This window comes from Terrapene carolina, unplaced genomic scaffold (genome assembly GCF_002925995.2).
Source record: "Terrapene carolina triunguis isolate 2854851 unplaced genomic scaffold, T_m_triunguis-2.0 Scaffold67, whole genome shotgun sequence".
Classification (NCBI taxonomy): Eukaryota; Metazoa; Chordata; order Testudines; family Emydidae; genus Terrapene; species Terrapene triunguis.
Genome location: NW_020664418.1, coordinates 34979646 through 34993375, shown reverse-complemented (window position 1 = coordinate 34993375; position 13730 = coordinate 34979646). Strand labels below are relative to the sequence as shown.

The 13730-nt window shown below is 42.3% G+C and overlaps 1 protein-coding gene across 3 annotated transcripts in view; it reads right to left on the bottom strand.

Moving 5' to 3' along the window:
• The window catches only part of ADAMTSL3 (ADAMTS like 3), a 274210-nt gene that overhangs the window by 235975 nt on the left and 24505 nt on the right, over positions 1-13730 (bottom strand). The window contains exon 1 of one of the 3 annotated variants that reach the window (XM_024202468.1): positions 7920-8004. The exons of the other annotated variants lie outside the window; for them this stretch is intronic. Within the exon in view, the coding sequence (XP_024058236.1) occupies positions 7920-7925 (6 nt within the window). The 5' untranslated portion in view covers positions 7926-8004. Of the gene's footprint in view, positions 1-7919; positions 8005-13730 lie in introns of those variants that run through there. 3 annotated transcript variants of the gene reach the window in all.

Sequence of the window (13730 nt, the reverse complement as noted above, 5' to 3'; positions counted from 1 at the left end):
ATTCAAGTATTATAATCCATAACTATTAGTAAGATTTCAGATTCCTAATTAAATTGAAAGATGCAGTTTAGTTTAAAGCTGTTGTAGTCAGTTTGATATGAAGGTTTTTACAAAGTTCAACTGAACATTACATAACATGCCTCCATTCTATTTTACTATAACCACTGGACATCTAAAGTAATTGTTTCATATTTATATATAAACATGTCTTCTGGTATTAATTTGAGGTTTAGAATCAAAACAGCAGCACTAGGATTTAACTTCTGTTAATTCTTACTGATGAAAGGTCAAGAAGATGAGAAAATGGAGGTGGAATATCTCAAAAAAATGACTTGAGCACAACTCACTGAATTCTTTCATGCCTATGACATGGGTATGGTGACAAGTTCTAGACCTTTAGCACAGGTTTCTGAGAGCCAAACACTCATTAAAAGAAAATGAATGTACCAATAAGTACATTTGCCCTTCACACAAACCTACATTACCTAAGATAAATCAGCTATTCCCCCTCTAAGCCTACGTGGTGTGTTAGCTAACAAGGGGGAAGCATAAGCAAGGTGTACTCTGCTCAAAACAAACTGTACTACATTACTAAGTAATAATGAAAAGATAATGAGAAAAATCAAACAGATTTTAAAAATGCCAAAGATTATAAAATACTATACATTTTACTGGAGCTTCTTAAATGCTTAAAAACAAAGCCTGATTTGGAGACAAAAGGCCAGATTCACTCAAACTTGCAGAGTATAATTTATACCTTCCTGCCTCAGCTAAAATTTTGGACCACCTTTGTAATTCAAATTTGCTGTCTGACATCTTCTTCGACTCTACTCTGCGCTGGTTAGGCCTCAACTGGAGTATTGTGTCCAGTTCTGGGCACCGCATTTCAAGAAAGATGTGGAGAAATTGGAGAAGGTCCAGAGAAGAGCAACAAGAATGATTAAAGGTCTTGAGAACATGACCTATGAAGGAAGGCTGAAAGAATTGGGTTTGTTTAGTTTGGAAAAGAGAAGACTGAGAGGGAACATGATAGCAGTTTTCAGGCATCTAAAAGGGTGTCATAAGGAGGAGGGAGAGAACTTGTTCACCTTAGCCTCTAAGGATAGAACAAGAAGCAATGGGCTTAAACTGCAGCAAGGGAGGTTTAGGTTGGACATTAGGAAAAAGTTCCTAACTGTCAGAGTGGTTAAACACTGGAATAAATTGCCTATGGAGGTTGTAGAATCTCCATCTCTGGAGATATTTAAGAGTAGGTTAGATAAATGTCTATCAGGGATGGTCTAGACAGTATTTGGTCCTGTCATGAGGGCAGGGGACTGGACTCGATGACCTCTCAAGGTCCCTTCCAGTCCTAGAATCTATGAATCTATAGTTAATTATTTCTGGTATGGTTACAACAAATAACTTGCTCATGTTCGAGGTTTGAGATTTTAAGGTAGGGTGTTGCAAAATACTTTTTAGTCCAGAAGAGGGTTAGTAGCTCCAAAAGTTTGGGAGACCAAGATATAGTATAAACAATTACACAAGGTTACATTATTTTCCAAGAAAAGCTCAGTTCAAACGTAGCAACAGGTTTTCAAAGAGGTTCTGTATTTTACCTAATTTATATTTGGGTTGACTGACGTACAAGGAAGCCAAGTGACTTGCCAAAAATCAAAGAGTCACTCAGTGGTTCGAGCAGCATTAGCTCCAAGATACTCCTGGTTCCCAATACCTTGCTATAACCAGAAGACTACAAATTCAAAGCACTACCGTAAAAAATATTGTCTACGTTGATTATGTAACATTCAGTCAGGGATACACTATAGGGGGAGAGCATACTTAAGAACAAAAAAGAAGACAACAGGCTAGACTGAGGTTCACCAATATCTACCTTTCTCTCACCTTCATGCAACACTGTTAATGCACAATAACACCCACCTGAGTCTAACAGGTAACTGGTGTTCAGTGTTCCAAGTGAAGGTTAAAAAGCCCCAAGGTCTATGCCACAAAGTAAAACTCCTTCCCAGCCCTCTCTTGGCAATAAAGTTTAATCCTCTACATGCGAGGGTAAAAGGCACTCAGCCTATTCAGCCTACTACTAAAGTAGCAGCAAGGCCCCAAGCCAGCAAAATACTTATTGTGACAGACCCAGACCAGTGGGGTACAGGCGTCTGGTAGAGGGCAAATATACTGGTCACTGGATGAGTAGTTTTCTGTTCCCTGAGTGACCAGAGCAGGGGCTGCACTAGAGTAATCAGGAACCTGCTAGAACCAGTTATGGCAGGCAGGCTAATTAGGACACCTGGAGCCAATTAAGAAGAAGCTGCTAGAATCAATTAAGGCAGGCTAATCAGGGCACCTGCGTTTTAAAAGGAGCTCACTTCAGTTGTGGTGTGAGGAGCTGGGAGCAAGAAGCTGAGAGTGTGCCACTGGAGGATGGAGGAGGAGCACAAGCGTTATCAGACACCAGGAGGAAGGTCCTGTGGTGAGAATAAGGAAGGTGTTTGGAGGAGGCCATGGGGAAGTAGCTCAGGGAGTTGTAGCTGTCATGCAGCTGTTACAGGAGGCACAATAGACAGCTGCAGTCCACAGGGCCCTGGGCTGGAACCCGGAGTAGAGAGTGGGCCTGGGTTCCCCCCAAACCTCCCAATTGACCTGGACTGTGGGTTCTTCCAGAGGGGAAGGTCTCTGGGCTGTTCCCCAACCCACATGGTGAATCTCTGAGGCAAGAAAATCTGCCAATAAGCACAGGACCCACCAAGATAGAGGAGGAACTTTGTCACACTATATATATATGTGCTTTGCTGAGTCATGGCCTCATACACTAGAAAATGTACAGTAGGAAATAATCCTTCATTATTATCAAGGGAAAGGACTGGATGAACTATGAAGTCTCTTCCATCTCTAATCCTATGATGAAACAACAGCCTAAGAGAATGCAGCAAGTTCCCTGTGGCTTGATGAGTCTTGAACTGACAGTGGCTGGAAAGGGTAACTTGGAAGAAAATTGGAGATGAGGAGGAAGAAATAGTTAGTTAGTCTCCAAAATGAGTCCAAAGATTTTTTTTTTTTTTAAAAAGAAAGAACAAATGAACAGATGGCAAATAGAAAAGAATTGGACTCACATTCTTATTGACTTGCAAATACATGTTTGTCAGATTACTATGCACTGCAAGTCCAATCATATCAAACAAGTGTGAACCTTTGATTTGATTCTTACAGTTAAATATCTTCCAGTCTGTTAAACTGTAGTAGCATATGATTTGTGCCCTAGGGAAGAAATATACCAGCTAACAAGCAGCTAATTTTAATGCACTTTCAAGGAATCTAGCACAAAAAAGTTGGGTGGCTTATGTCACTAGACTTTATCACAAATCATCCAGTTGTGAGGTATCAGATAAATAAAGAAAATCACACTAAAAGGTCCATAGTTTCACAGCATTTCTATGGTTAATAATTATGATGAGCAAATATCAAAGTAACCATGACTAAGATTAGCTATTTGTCATGGCCAATATTTTCAAAAATGGGTTTGTGACAGGGTGATGTCTCTTAAGGCTAGTGGGGCCTAATGGTCAGCCCGCCCCATCATGTAGCATGGCCCTTTAAGAGGCTGAAAGGTCTGATTGTATATACAAGAACCTATCTCCCAAGAGACATTGGGAAAGGGGAAGCAGTCCCAGGAGTGAGAAGTGTTTGGGAGGAAATCCTGTTACTGTTTCTTTGATGACCTGGGGCCAGGAGCCTTCCAGAGAGGGCAGGGCAAGGCTCTCCTCTCACGCAGCCAACTGGAGGATAAGCTGGGAGAAGGGGACCAAGACAAAAGCTGCCTCCTCTCTCGTCGCAGGGTAGACACCAGGAAACATCAGCAGAGAAAGGCTGGGCTTGCGAGCACCCTGAAGCCTAATTAAGGAAAGGGGTCAGCGGAGGGAAAAACTGGGCTAAGCCACAACTCCGCTCCAGGGAAGAGAGCTAAGCGCTCCTGCTTAAGGAGAAACAGAGGATTGGATTAATAGAACCTAGCTCCAGAGAGGAGAACGGAGGGGAAGGGGGATCCTGTTTAAGGTGAGAACAAAAGACTAAATCAATACAGCCCAGCTCCAAAAAGGAGAACTGCGGACTCCTGCTTAGAGGGACTAAAAAGGAGTAACCCAGGGATGGTACTAGGAGCGGTTCCAGAAATAGAGATTATTTACAAGAGCAAGAAAGAACAATTTCCTGACAGACGGAGCCAGAGACCACTAGTTGGACTAAGCCAAAGATGACAAATGTCCCCGGATGTATCCGAGTGAGCTCCTACTTAGGTTTATGGCTCTTGATAATAAATGAGACCCTTGGAAAAGGGGCACTCCTTGATTTAAAAGGTCTGTCTGGACTTGTTTATAACCTAGGTGAATGGAAGTGAGGCAGGGCTCACCAGCGGCACCACACCTGACCGAAAGGGAGCACGCTGGAGTGGCCTCCACTCTACACAGTTCCTAAACTTAGGCCTCTAAATCTACATAAGGCACCTAAATAAGTGAGCTGATTTTTCCATGAGAGCTGCCAGGTGCACTGCACTTATGAAAACAAGGCCACTTATTTAAAATATTGAGTAATATTCAATTCATAGTTAAATCCTTGAAAGTTCACTTTATAAATATCTACTACAATTAACATTTATAGGTCTGTATCTGTAAAATATTCATGGAGGAGTCTTGCTCAGCAGCTGACTACAGTAACCGAGACCAAGCATTTTTATTTAAAAAAAAAAAAAGTTTCATTTTTTGTCAAAAACCAGGGTCATGACAGACATACAGTGACACGATCAACAGTACTTTGAGTGTGAGACTTTCCAATCCCTCTCCCTAGTGCTCACTCTGACCTTGCTGAAAGCAGACTTCAAACCTCTCTGGTTCAACTAGAAGCCCTAATGTTTTCCCCTTGTCAACTAACTCCTATTCTAAACTCCCTTAGTCCAAATGTAAATGGAATGTGCCCTAGGGAAATGTCCCAGTGGCTCTAGAGAATCATGTGTAGGTATCTGAAAGACTACTGAGAGGTATTTCACGGAGCCTATTTGGTTTTGAAAGGAGAGTGAGGCACCATTCGTGAACAACTCTTATAGTCATAGATGGATACTGACTATTTCTGAAGAACATATTTACAAACCAGTCCTACAGCCAGATCCATGTTTGTGAGAAGGCAACATTTGATACAAGTTCTGCTGCTCAAATATGGCCTGATTCAAAGCCCATTCAAGCCAATGGGAGCCTTTCCCTGGCCTTGAATGGGCCCTAGATCAGATCCAGAGCACACAGAATAGAGGGCTTAGAGTGATTTTTTCCATTGCCCTAGGTTTCCTCACTTGAAGCCAAAACTGAAAGAGAGAAGGACAATCCAGATCATTTTGTTTTTAAAAATATGGTGCTGTCATTCTTTCATAAAACAAGCCTATTTTCTCCAAAATTCATCTTGATTAAATATAAATACATTTCCTTTGGCAAAACTTTTGCTGCAGACTGTAGATAAAATAAATTTGAACATTTTTCCTGTGCTTTTTAAAATTTATCCTAGTGATTAAGCTTTTGGATATTTATCAACAACTAATTGTGTTTTCTCTTGAAATAGTTTGGCTAAGAGATTTAACTTTTCACTGAAATGCTTCAGTAGTGCTTAGCCAAAATACTATTTAGTTTCAAAATCCAGCTTAACTCTCAACTCTGCTTCACATTTCCAAAAGAAATGAATTCTAGAATTTTATGTGTCTTTTCCCCAGATGAGCTTCTTCTGAACATTGAGTTAGGTAGAGTCTACTTCTTCTCCACATGACTGGGGTGATATGTAGGGTGATCATTTTTCCGTAAACTGAAAACTGCACACATGGGGCTGTCCCGAGTCAGCTGGAGTTGCCACTCATCCCCCATGCCCCCGCTCATCCCCCCATTCCTCTGCACCCCCAATTGTGCCAAGTAGCAGAGATGGGGGCAAGGGGAAGAGGAATGGGTATAGGCTGGGATCTGGGCAGCAAAGTAGGGTGTAAGTGTGCAAGTGTGAACTTTTGGGCTTGGAGCCAGGAGTTGAAGCTATTGGACTTTGATCCAGAAAGCAGTGTGATGCCCCTTTGGGGGCTGGGATAGCAGAGGGGCAGGAAGGAAGCTCCGGGTAGTGGGAGGGACCAAGGACATTCCAGAGAGCAGCCCTGGGGAGGTGAGGGGAGGCCAGTATGCAGGGCTACCATTTCAGATGTTGGTATGGGGAGGGGCCAACTCCCAGCTGGTGAGGGGATGGGGGAGAGGAGCGAGCGACAAGGGACCAGTGGAGGGTTGCTCGCAGCTGGTGGTATGAAACTTAGGGGACAGGGCAGGTGCCCTCCATTTCCCTCTCTAAATGGCACCCCTGCCAGGATGTGACAGAAACAGATGACTGGAGGCAGACTGGGGAGGGAAAGAAACAAGTTGGGGTGGGGTGGGCTGGAGAGGACTCTGGAGATCAGCCCTGAAGGATGGTGGGTGAGAAGGACACGAGGCCAGGATGGGGGCTCCAGGGACCACTCGCAGGGCCAGACCATGCTCAGTGCCCTGGCACAAGTGGACGCTGCAGGACTCCGTTGGGCACTTACCAGTTGGGTTCTGGGGTAGGGCCCGGGCCCACGAGTCACAGCTCCATGACTTGGCCGGAGAAGAGTTTGAATTAGGCCCCTAACCGTGCTGCCCTCTGATTGGGCTGCAGAGTGACACGTGACACCCCATCACTCCCCGAGTGGAGGGGCAGAGCATAACAGAGACACAATCGGCCAAACTCTTGTCCCCCCTTCCCTAAACATCGCTGCTCCCCCCCGCCCTCAATGTTCCTCCACACCCCACTAGCAGGGTACACCCCACTTTTTTGGCAAATCTGGGCATTTGTCCCATTTGCTTTTGGCAACTGATTGGCAAGAGCAAACAGGACAAATGCCTAGTTTTGCCCAAAAAAAAGGCAGGACACCAGGGACACGGCTTAAAAAGGGGACTGTCCCAGCCAAATCAGAATGTATGGTCACCTTAGTGACATGCTTATATTTAAATCACCTGCATGAGGGGCTTGAATTGACCCTGCTCTCACTAAGTCAATGGCAAAGTTCCCATTGACTTCAGTGGTGCAGAATCTGGGCCTAAATGTAGGCATTACATTTTCAACAGTACAATACTACATAAAATAAACTGTTCATTCATTACTACTGTGATTGGTACTGGTTACCCAATGCATTTCAACTCTACATAGATAAAAGTGAAGGTGAAAAATATGGAGTAATCCACAGGTGCTGGAACTAGAGGTGCTGGGGGTGATGTCGCACCCCCTGGCTTGAAGTGGTTTCCATCATATCCAGGGTTTACAGTTTGGTTCAATGCTCTTAGCACCCCCACTAAACAAATTGTTCCAGCACCCCTGGAGTAATCTCCAAGAGAAAAGCTGGCCCTGGAATAGATCACTTCATATCAGTGTCAGAAAGTAAATGGCTGTGGATCAGATTCTGCCCTTAAAAACATGCAAACAACTCCCATGCATATTCTTAGTGCATCAGTTTCAAGTGTAAAATGGGACTAGTGATATTTACCTCCATTTGAAAGTGCTTTCAGCTCTATGGATGAAAAGTGCAATATAGGAACCAAGTATTATTACTGCTCATCTGAGGACAAAATTTTCTCTGTCTAACCAAAAGGCATCCAAAAAGTGTACTCTTCAAGAACTAGAGTGCAGATTTTTATCTTCCATATTAGTCACTTGAGTACTCTGACATATAATTTTATTGTGTTGCCTCCGCACAGGAGAAAAAATATATTCACACAAACCAATCTTTTTCAAAGAATGTATTTTAAATGAAGTATTTACCTTCTGTATTGTGAAAGTGTAATAAAGCACATTATTTTGAATGAGAAAGGGCGGGGGGGGGGAGGAGGAAGAGAAATTCCACCTACCAGCATATTTTCTTGCTAAATTTCATTTAAAAGTTCAAGTTTAGGTTCTCTCAAAGTCTTGGATGAAAATTCTCTCCATGGAAAGCACCTCAACTCTTAAAACAGTAAAAGGGAAGAAATCTCTTGTAAAAAGTCTGGAAATGAGACAGAAAATACTATTTCATTAAAACTCATGTATTTTCTCTATAAAAAAAAAAAGAAATCTTGTGAGCGAGACACAGACAGAGGTAACTAGAGTCTTCTGAAGAGGTGTTTTTTTTCCTCCCCACACCATATGTTCAGCCCCTTTCCAAACAGAAACCACCTTTTTATTATTTATTTAGTAACCTAATAATTGGCAAAATTCTTCTCATAAATCAAGCCCCTTCAGCATCATTAGTAGCATGTTCTCATGGAAATCTATTTATCTCTTACACAATGATATTTTCTAAGGGTCTTTATAGTCTCTGCAGAAAAAATATATTATAAAGGGATATTTTGTCAGCACCTTTAGCAGAATCAGGATAATCTAAAATATTTTTTAAAGATATGTTAAATTGCCCTTTAATGTCTAATGTTATACGGTGAAAGAATTTCTTCTTGCCACATTGGCAAACTGCTACAGATTGAACAGACTAATTTATAGAAAACAAACAGACCATCTTGCTTGTTTATCTATGGGCAAGTTTGTGACTGCAGTTTGCTCTGTGATATTCTGTAAGTATACTTGGGGAAGAGCAGATTTATTTTTGAAAGGCAAGAAAGGAAAGCAGCTAAAGTAATGTCGGATTACTATCAGAGGTAGCTGAATAATAAAATCCTATGAATGAGTACATGCTCTGGAATGAATACAGCCCAGTAGTTTAAGTGGTACAAGAAAGAGGAGAACAAAACAATCTGGTGGGAATCTCTAGTGGGAAAAATAGTCCTGAAAAGCAATCCCACCCTTTTCTAGCTGACCGGAGTATAATTCTGCGCCACCAGCAAATCAGCTGTGGGTAACTGCTCCAGTGAAGCTGAAGGGAGGGGGAAATGAAAAGATATGTATATGCCAAATAACCAAAAACTTTGCTGGAACTGGGAAACCAGCTAAAAATAAATAAATGTCAGGTGTTGAGCATGGGAGACTTTACACCACAGTCTTGGAATCAGATGTGCACACGTTGACTCTTGCACTCACAAGGTATCCCTTTGATTTCAACGGGGTGTGGAGTGGGCACAGGGACTCACCCACACAGATGTGATTGCAGGATCAAGGCTTTAACCAGCAACATCTTGAAGTTCGTACCAGCCATACGTCCACATGCAGGTATAAATATAATACTAAAAGTTACACAAAAAGCAAGCAAGTAATGTTTTGTATGTTTACTGTAAAGGTCCTAGCACAGTTCTGGGCACTGTAGAAGTAACTAACTACCAATAGATATATTATTCCCTGATGAGAGGTAACAGAACACACACACAAAAATGAGTACTTAGCTCTTATACAGTGCTATTCATCAGTAGAGCTCAAGGTGTCATTATCTCATTTTACAGTAAGTAGTCTCAAGAAAGTCCGGCTAAAAGTGACATGGGAAACCTGACTCAATTTCCTTATACTTTTTAAATTAAATTATAACCTTAATGTTATGTTAGTGTAATTATTTGTATTTAATTTCCTTTGGAGTTTTTTTCCCTTTAATAGTGATATAATTTGAATTGACATAGGAATATGCTTTTCATATACTTGGGTTGAAATTGTGCCCTAGAGCACTGAAATTCTCATCCATAAGCCATGCAAGCAAAAATGCCACAGCATTAGCTGCCAAACACCTGCTATGTCTACGGGAGGATCCAGATTTTTAAGAGGATTCCTGTTGCATAACGAAAGAACAGAGGGAAAAGTGTGAGGCTAGGGAATGGTAGTGCAACCACAGCAGTTAGGGAAAGAAAAGTCCTGTCACCATGAGACACTACAGAGCTAGGTAATGCAAACTTTCATGGGTACAAATATAGATGGCGGGGGGAATGGAAAATATTCCAACCGCAACGGAAGACCAGCCAGAGGCACTACTAGTTTTAATTAAACTACATATGCAGTGTTGTCACTAGCAATAAGATGTTATTTGTCACTAACTCAATGTGTAGGTGAAGAAGTGCATGAAGTGGCACAGCTACAATGGAAGAATTCAAATTCTAATAAAAGATATCAACCCAAGTGCAAGGCAAACTTTCAGTCCTGAGAGACTGAGACACTCCTTCAAAAGAAAAAAATATCCTTTGGGGCAGGAAAGACAACACTTACCTTCTATAAAAATAATAATAATCAAATATGGGGCCTAAATCCTGCACAGATGCAGCCGGGTAACAGAGATCTCAAGAAGAAAGGAAGAGGTGTTTGGCAGTCAACACCTAAGGTCATAGATACACTAAAATTGCTCCATAAATGACACCTTCAGTAACTCCTATAAATATCACATGATCAGCTGTAGTTCATGTAACAACCAAGCATGCTATTTTCAGGAAATGGCAGCTAATATAGCACAGAAAGCAAATAATCATTTATCACCTCTGCTAGGTCACTGGGACTTGCAGTTTTGGTCAAGTCATATCAGCTCACAACTGGACCCAAAGAATATGCTTCTGGCAAACATGCAAAGATGGCCAAGTCATCAAGGCTAAACGGTGTAGGAAGTGAGTAAAATCTAGATTGCTTGTTGGCCTGCTTCAGGGACTTTCACCAGGAGCGAACATATGCAGATAGGACTAAGTACAGGCTAATAAGCACAGATTCACAGAATGAAATCCTGGCCCCAGTGAAGTCAATGGGAATTTTTCACTGACTTCAAATGGGGCAGGATTTCACCTATAGATTCCAAAAGGGACCACTATGACTCATGCACAACACAGGCCATGGAATTTCACCAAGTGATTCCTGCATCAATCCCTTAATTTCAGGTTGAACTCAAGTGTTCCATTTAGAAAGACATCCCATCTTGATTGAAAGATTTCCATGTAATGGAGGATCTATCACATCCCTAGATATGTTGTTCCAATGGTTAATTACCTTCCTCGTTGAAAAATTTCACCTCATTTCTATTGATTTTGTCTAGCTTCTGTTTCAGCCTTTGAACCTTATTGTGCCTTTGTCTGTTATATTAAAGAGTGTTCTGCTATCAGAAATCTTTTCCCTTTGTAAGTACTTCTAGACCACGATCAAGTTACCTCTTAAGCTCCTCCTCGTTAAGATAAATAGCTTAAATAATATAGCTCTTCCTCCTGTTAATTCTAGCAGATGTCTTCTTACCAGATAGAAAGTGGGGAGTAGAGAATGTCCCAGCCCAATGTTCACTCCATCCTAACTCATGGCCAGCTCAAAGCATGACTACATCTAACTCAAAGAGGACAGTCTCAATTTTCCCCACTGCTAATGTTCCATCACCCCTAATAATTATTTTTGTATTAATAAGAGTCCCCTTGTTCTTTGTCCATTCCTCTGTCTCTCTATTGTTCTATTGTCAGTAAGTATTTTATAGGGATTATGGTCTGAGCAGCCTAGCACACCGACTCAACCAGCCATGTTTTCACAATAAAAGAAGCAGTTAACTGGTCATGGCTCTGCTGTAGGAATGTTGGTTTAAGACTAGTAATGAGGCATGTGAGGTGAATGCCTCCCAGCCATGCACCCTTCACTCAGGCACACCTGTTTCAGCATGATTTTTTAAAGAGACATTTCCCAAAGAAACTCTGTGCACAACACGCAACCCATTACCCATCCAGCCCCACTATAGGTCTCATAAGCATATTTACAAATACTCCACTCATCTACTCTTTTTTAGACTGTGCTGTCCCAAAGAAACGCTAACATACCAAGAGACTTAAGAAGCATGCTAGTTCCAAGTAAGCTATTTCCCCCCCTAGGTGGAGATGATCGTATGATGTTAATGTCATAAGTTTGTTCATTCCCTCATCATTTCCTTCTTCTATCAATGCCTACCCTCCCCCGGGTCCTGACAACCAGATAATCCCCATCTTATCTGTTACTGCTAAAATTATCGTTCTGGCCCATTGATCAGACATTGTCACTCCCCTCCGCAAACACCTTTCCCATTGTTCAACATTTAAACTTCTCATCCTCAACTTCAAGGTTTTGCATAACTCTCTTGGCCAGTATCTCTGATCTCCCCTCAGACCCATTCCTGCACCAATGAGGACAGTCTCAGTAGCCCATTCCATTCTCCTCTCCAATTTGTTTCCATTCCTCTACCATACTGCCCCATATATATGATATGAGCTCAACTCCAGGCCCCAACCCTCTCCTGAAACAAATCCCTCCTAAAGTCTCACTTCTGCATAGCCAAGTAACACTAAGCCACAAACACCTTCTCCTCTCCAACTTCACAAAGAGATTAAGTGAGTTTTAAAATAAGCTAAGTTAACACTCTCCTTTGGATCTTCCACTGCAACTTTTCTTCTCTGTCTTTTACTGGGTACATGCCTCAGCGGGACACTGTTTTTAATTTGTGTGTCTTTTATTGCACCAAGCACAGAGGTAAGATTTAACAAAGACAGTTGCTTGGGAAAATGCCTGCTTTTTGTTTATGTTAATGGACAATATAGAAAACACAAATAGTGACCAAAATACATTCCCTATGGCAGAAAAATATGGACCACACATCAAACAAAAAGAGATGGTGGGATTTGCACAAAAGGGCTAGAGAGAATATAGATGAACACAGATTTGTGAGCAAAATGTGCAGAAGCCCCAAAACAAATAATATCCCAAACCCAACACCCTAAAAAAGATTCATGTTTCCCAATATGAAAGGGGATCTATCATCAATCCTATGGCTGTTTCTGGTCACAGCTGATGAGCTGGAATTAGGTTACAATAATTAATGCATATGCTTAATAACAAGCCAATATGTAGGTGAGTATGTAGTATCTGTGCAGAAAGACTTCACTGGAAGGTATTGCAATCATCTGTTCACTTGCAGCCATTAGTAGTAATGGTCATTAGCTTAATGGGCCGTTGATTTTTCTTCTCTCAAGGATGTATGCAGGAACTCAAGGAAGAGGAATGAACCCAGCTGCTGGCCACTTAGCAAATTCAGAAGGAGCGTGCTCTCCATTCTAGTTCCTCATCTCAGGGATTTGGTGGAAGGTACTTTAACATATCAGGGACTAACACTTCTGCTGATAAGGACCAGAAGTCTGAGGAAGGTGGACTCAGAGATCCAGAAGGGATAGACACTTCGAAGAATGAAATGGGCCTGACAAACCCAGAACAGAAACATAGGAGGAAATCACAGTCAGAATGAAAAGGAGGGGGGCCCTTACAGGAAGAGGCTAAAGATAGCTATGGGCTCTCCTACTGGAAAGAGTAAGTAAATAGACCTTGGGAGTGAATAGAAAGTGCAGGGGTCGGCAACCTTTGGCACATGGCTTGCCAGGGTAAGCACCCTGGTGGGCCGGGACGGTTTGTTTACCTGCCGCGTCCTCAGATTCGGCCGATCGCGGCTCCCACTGGCCACGGTTCACCGCTTCAGGCCAATGGGGGCGGCGGGAAGCGGTGTAGGCCGAGGGATGTGCTGGCCGTGGCTTCCCGCCGCCCCCATTGGCCTGGAGCAGCGAACCGCGGCCAGTGGGAGCCACGATCGGCCAAACCTGCTGATGCGGTAGGTAAACAAACCATCCCAGCCCGCCAAGGTGCTTACCAGTTGAGCAGTTATATGTAAAATGGAAACAGTCTATTGATTCAAAACAAGATGACTGCCGGAATGATAATCAGAGTGATCTGAACCTAATTACACTGGTCTACAATTTTTGAGAAGTCGTCTGCTTCAGAGATAA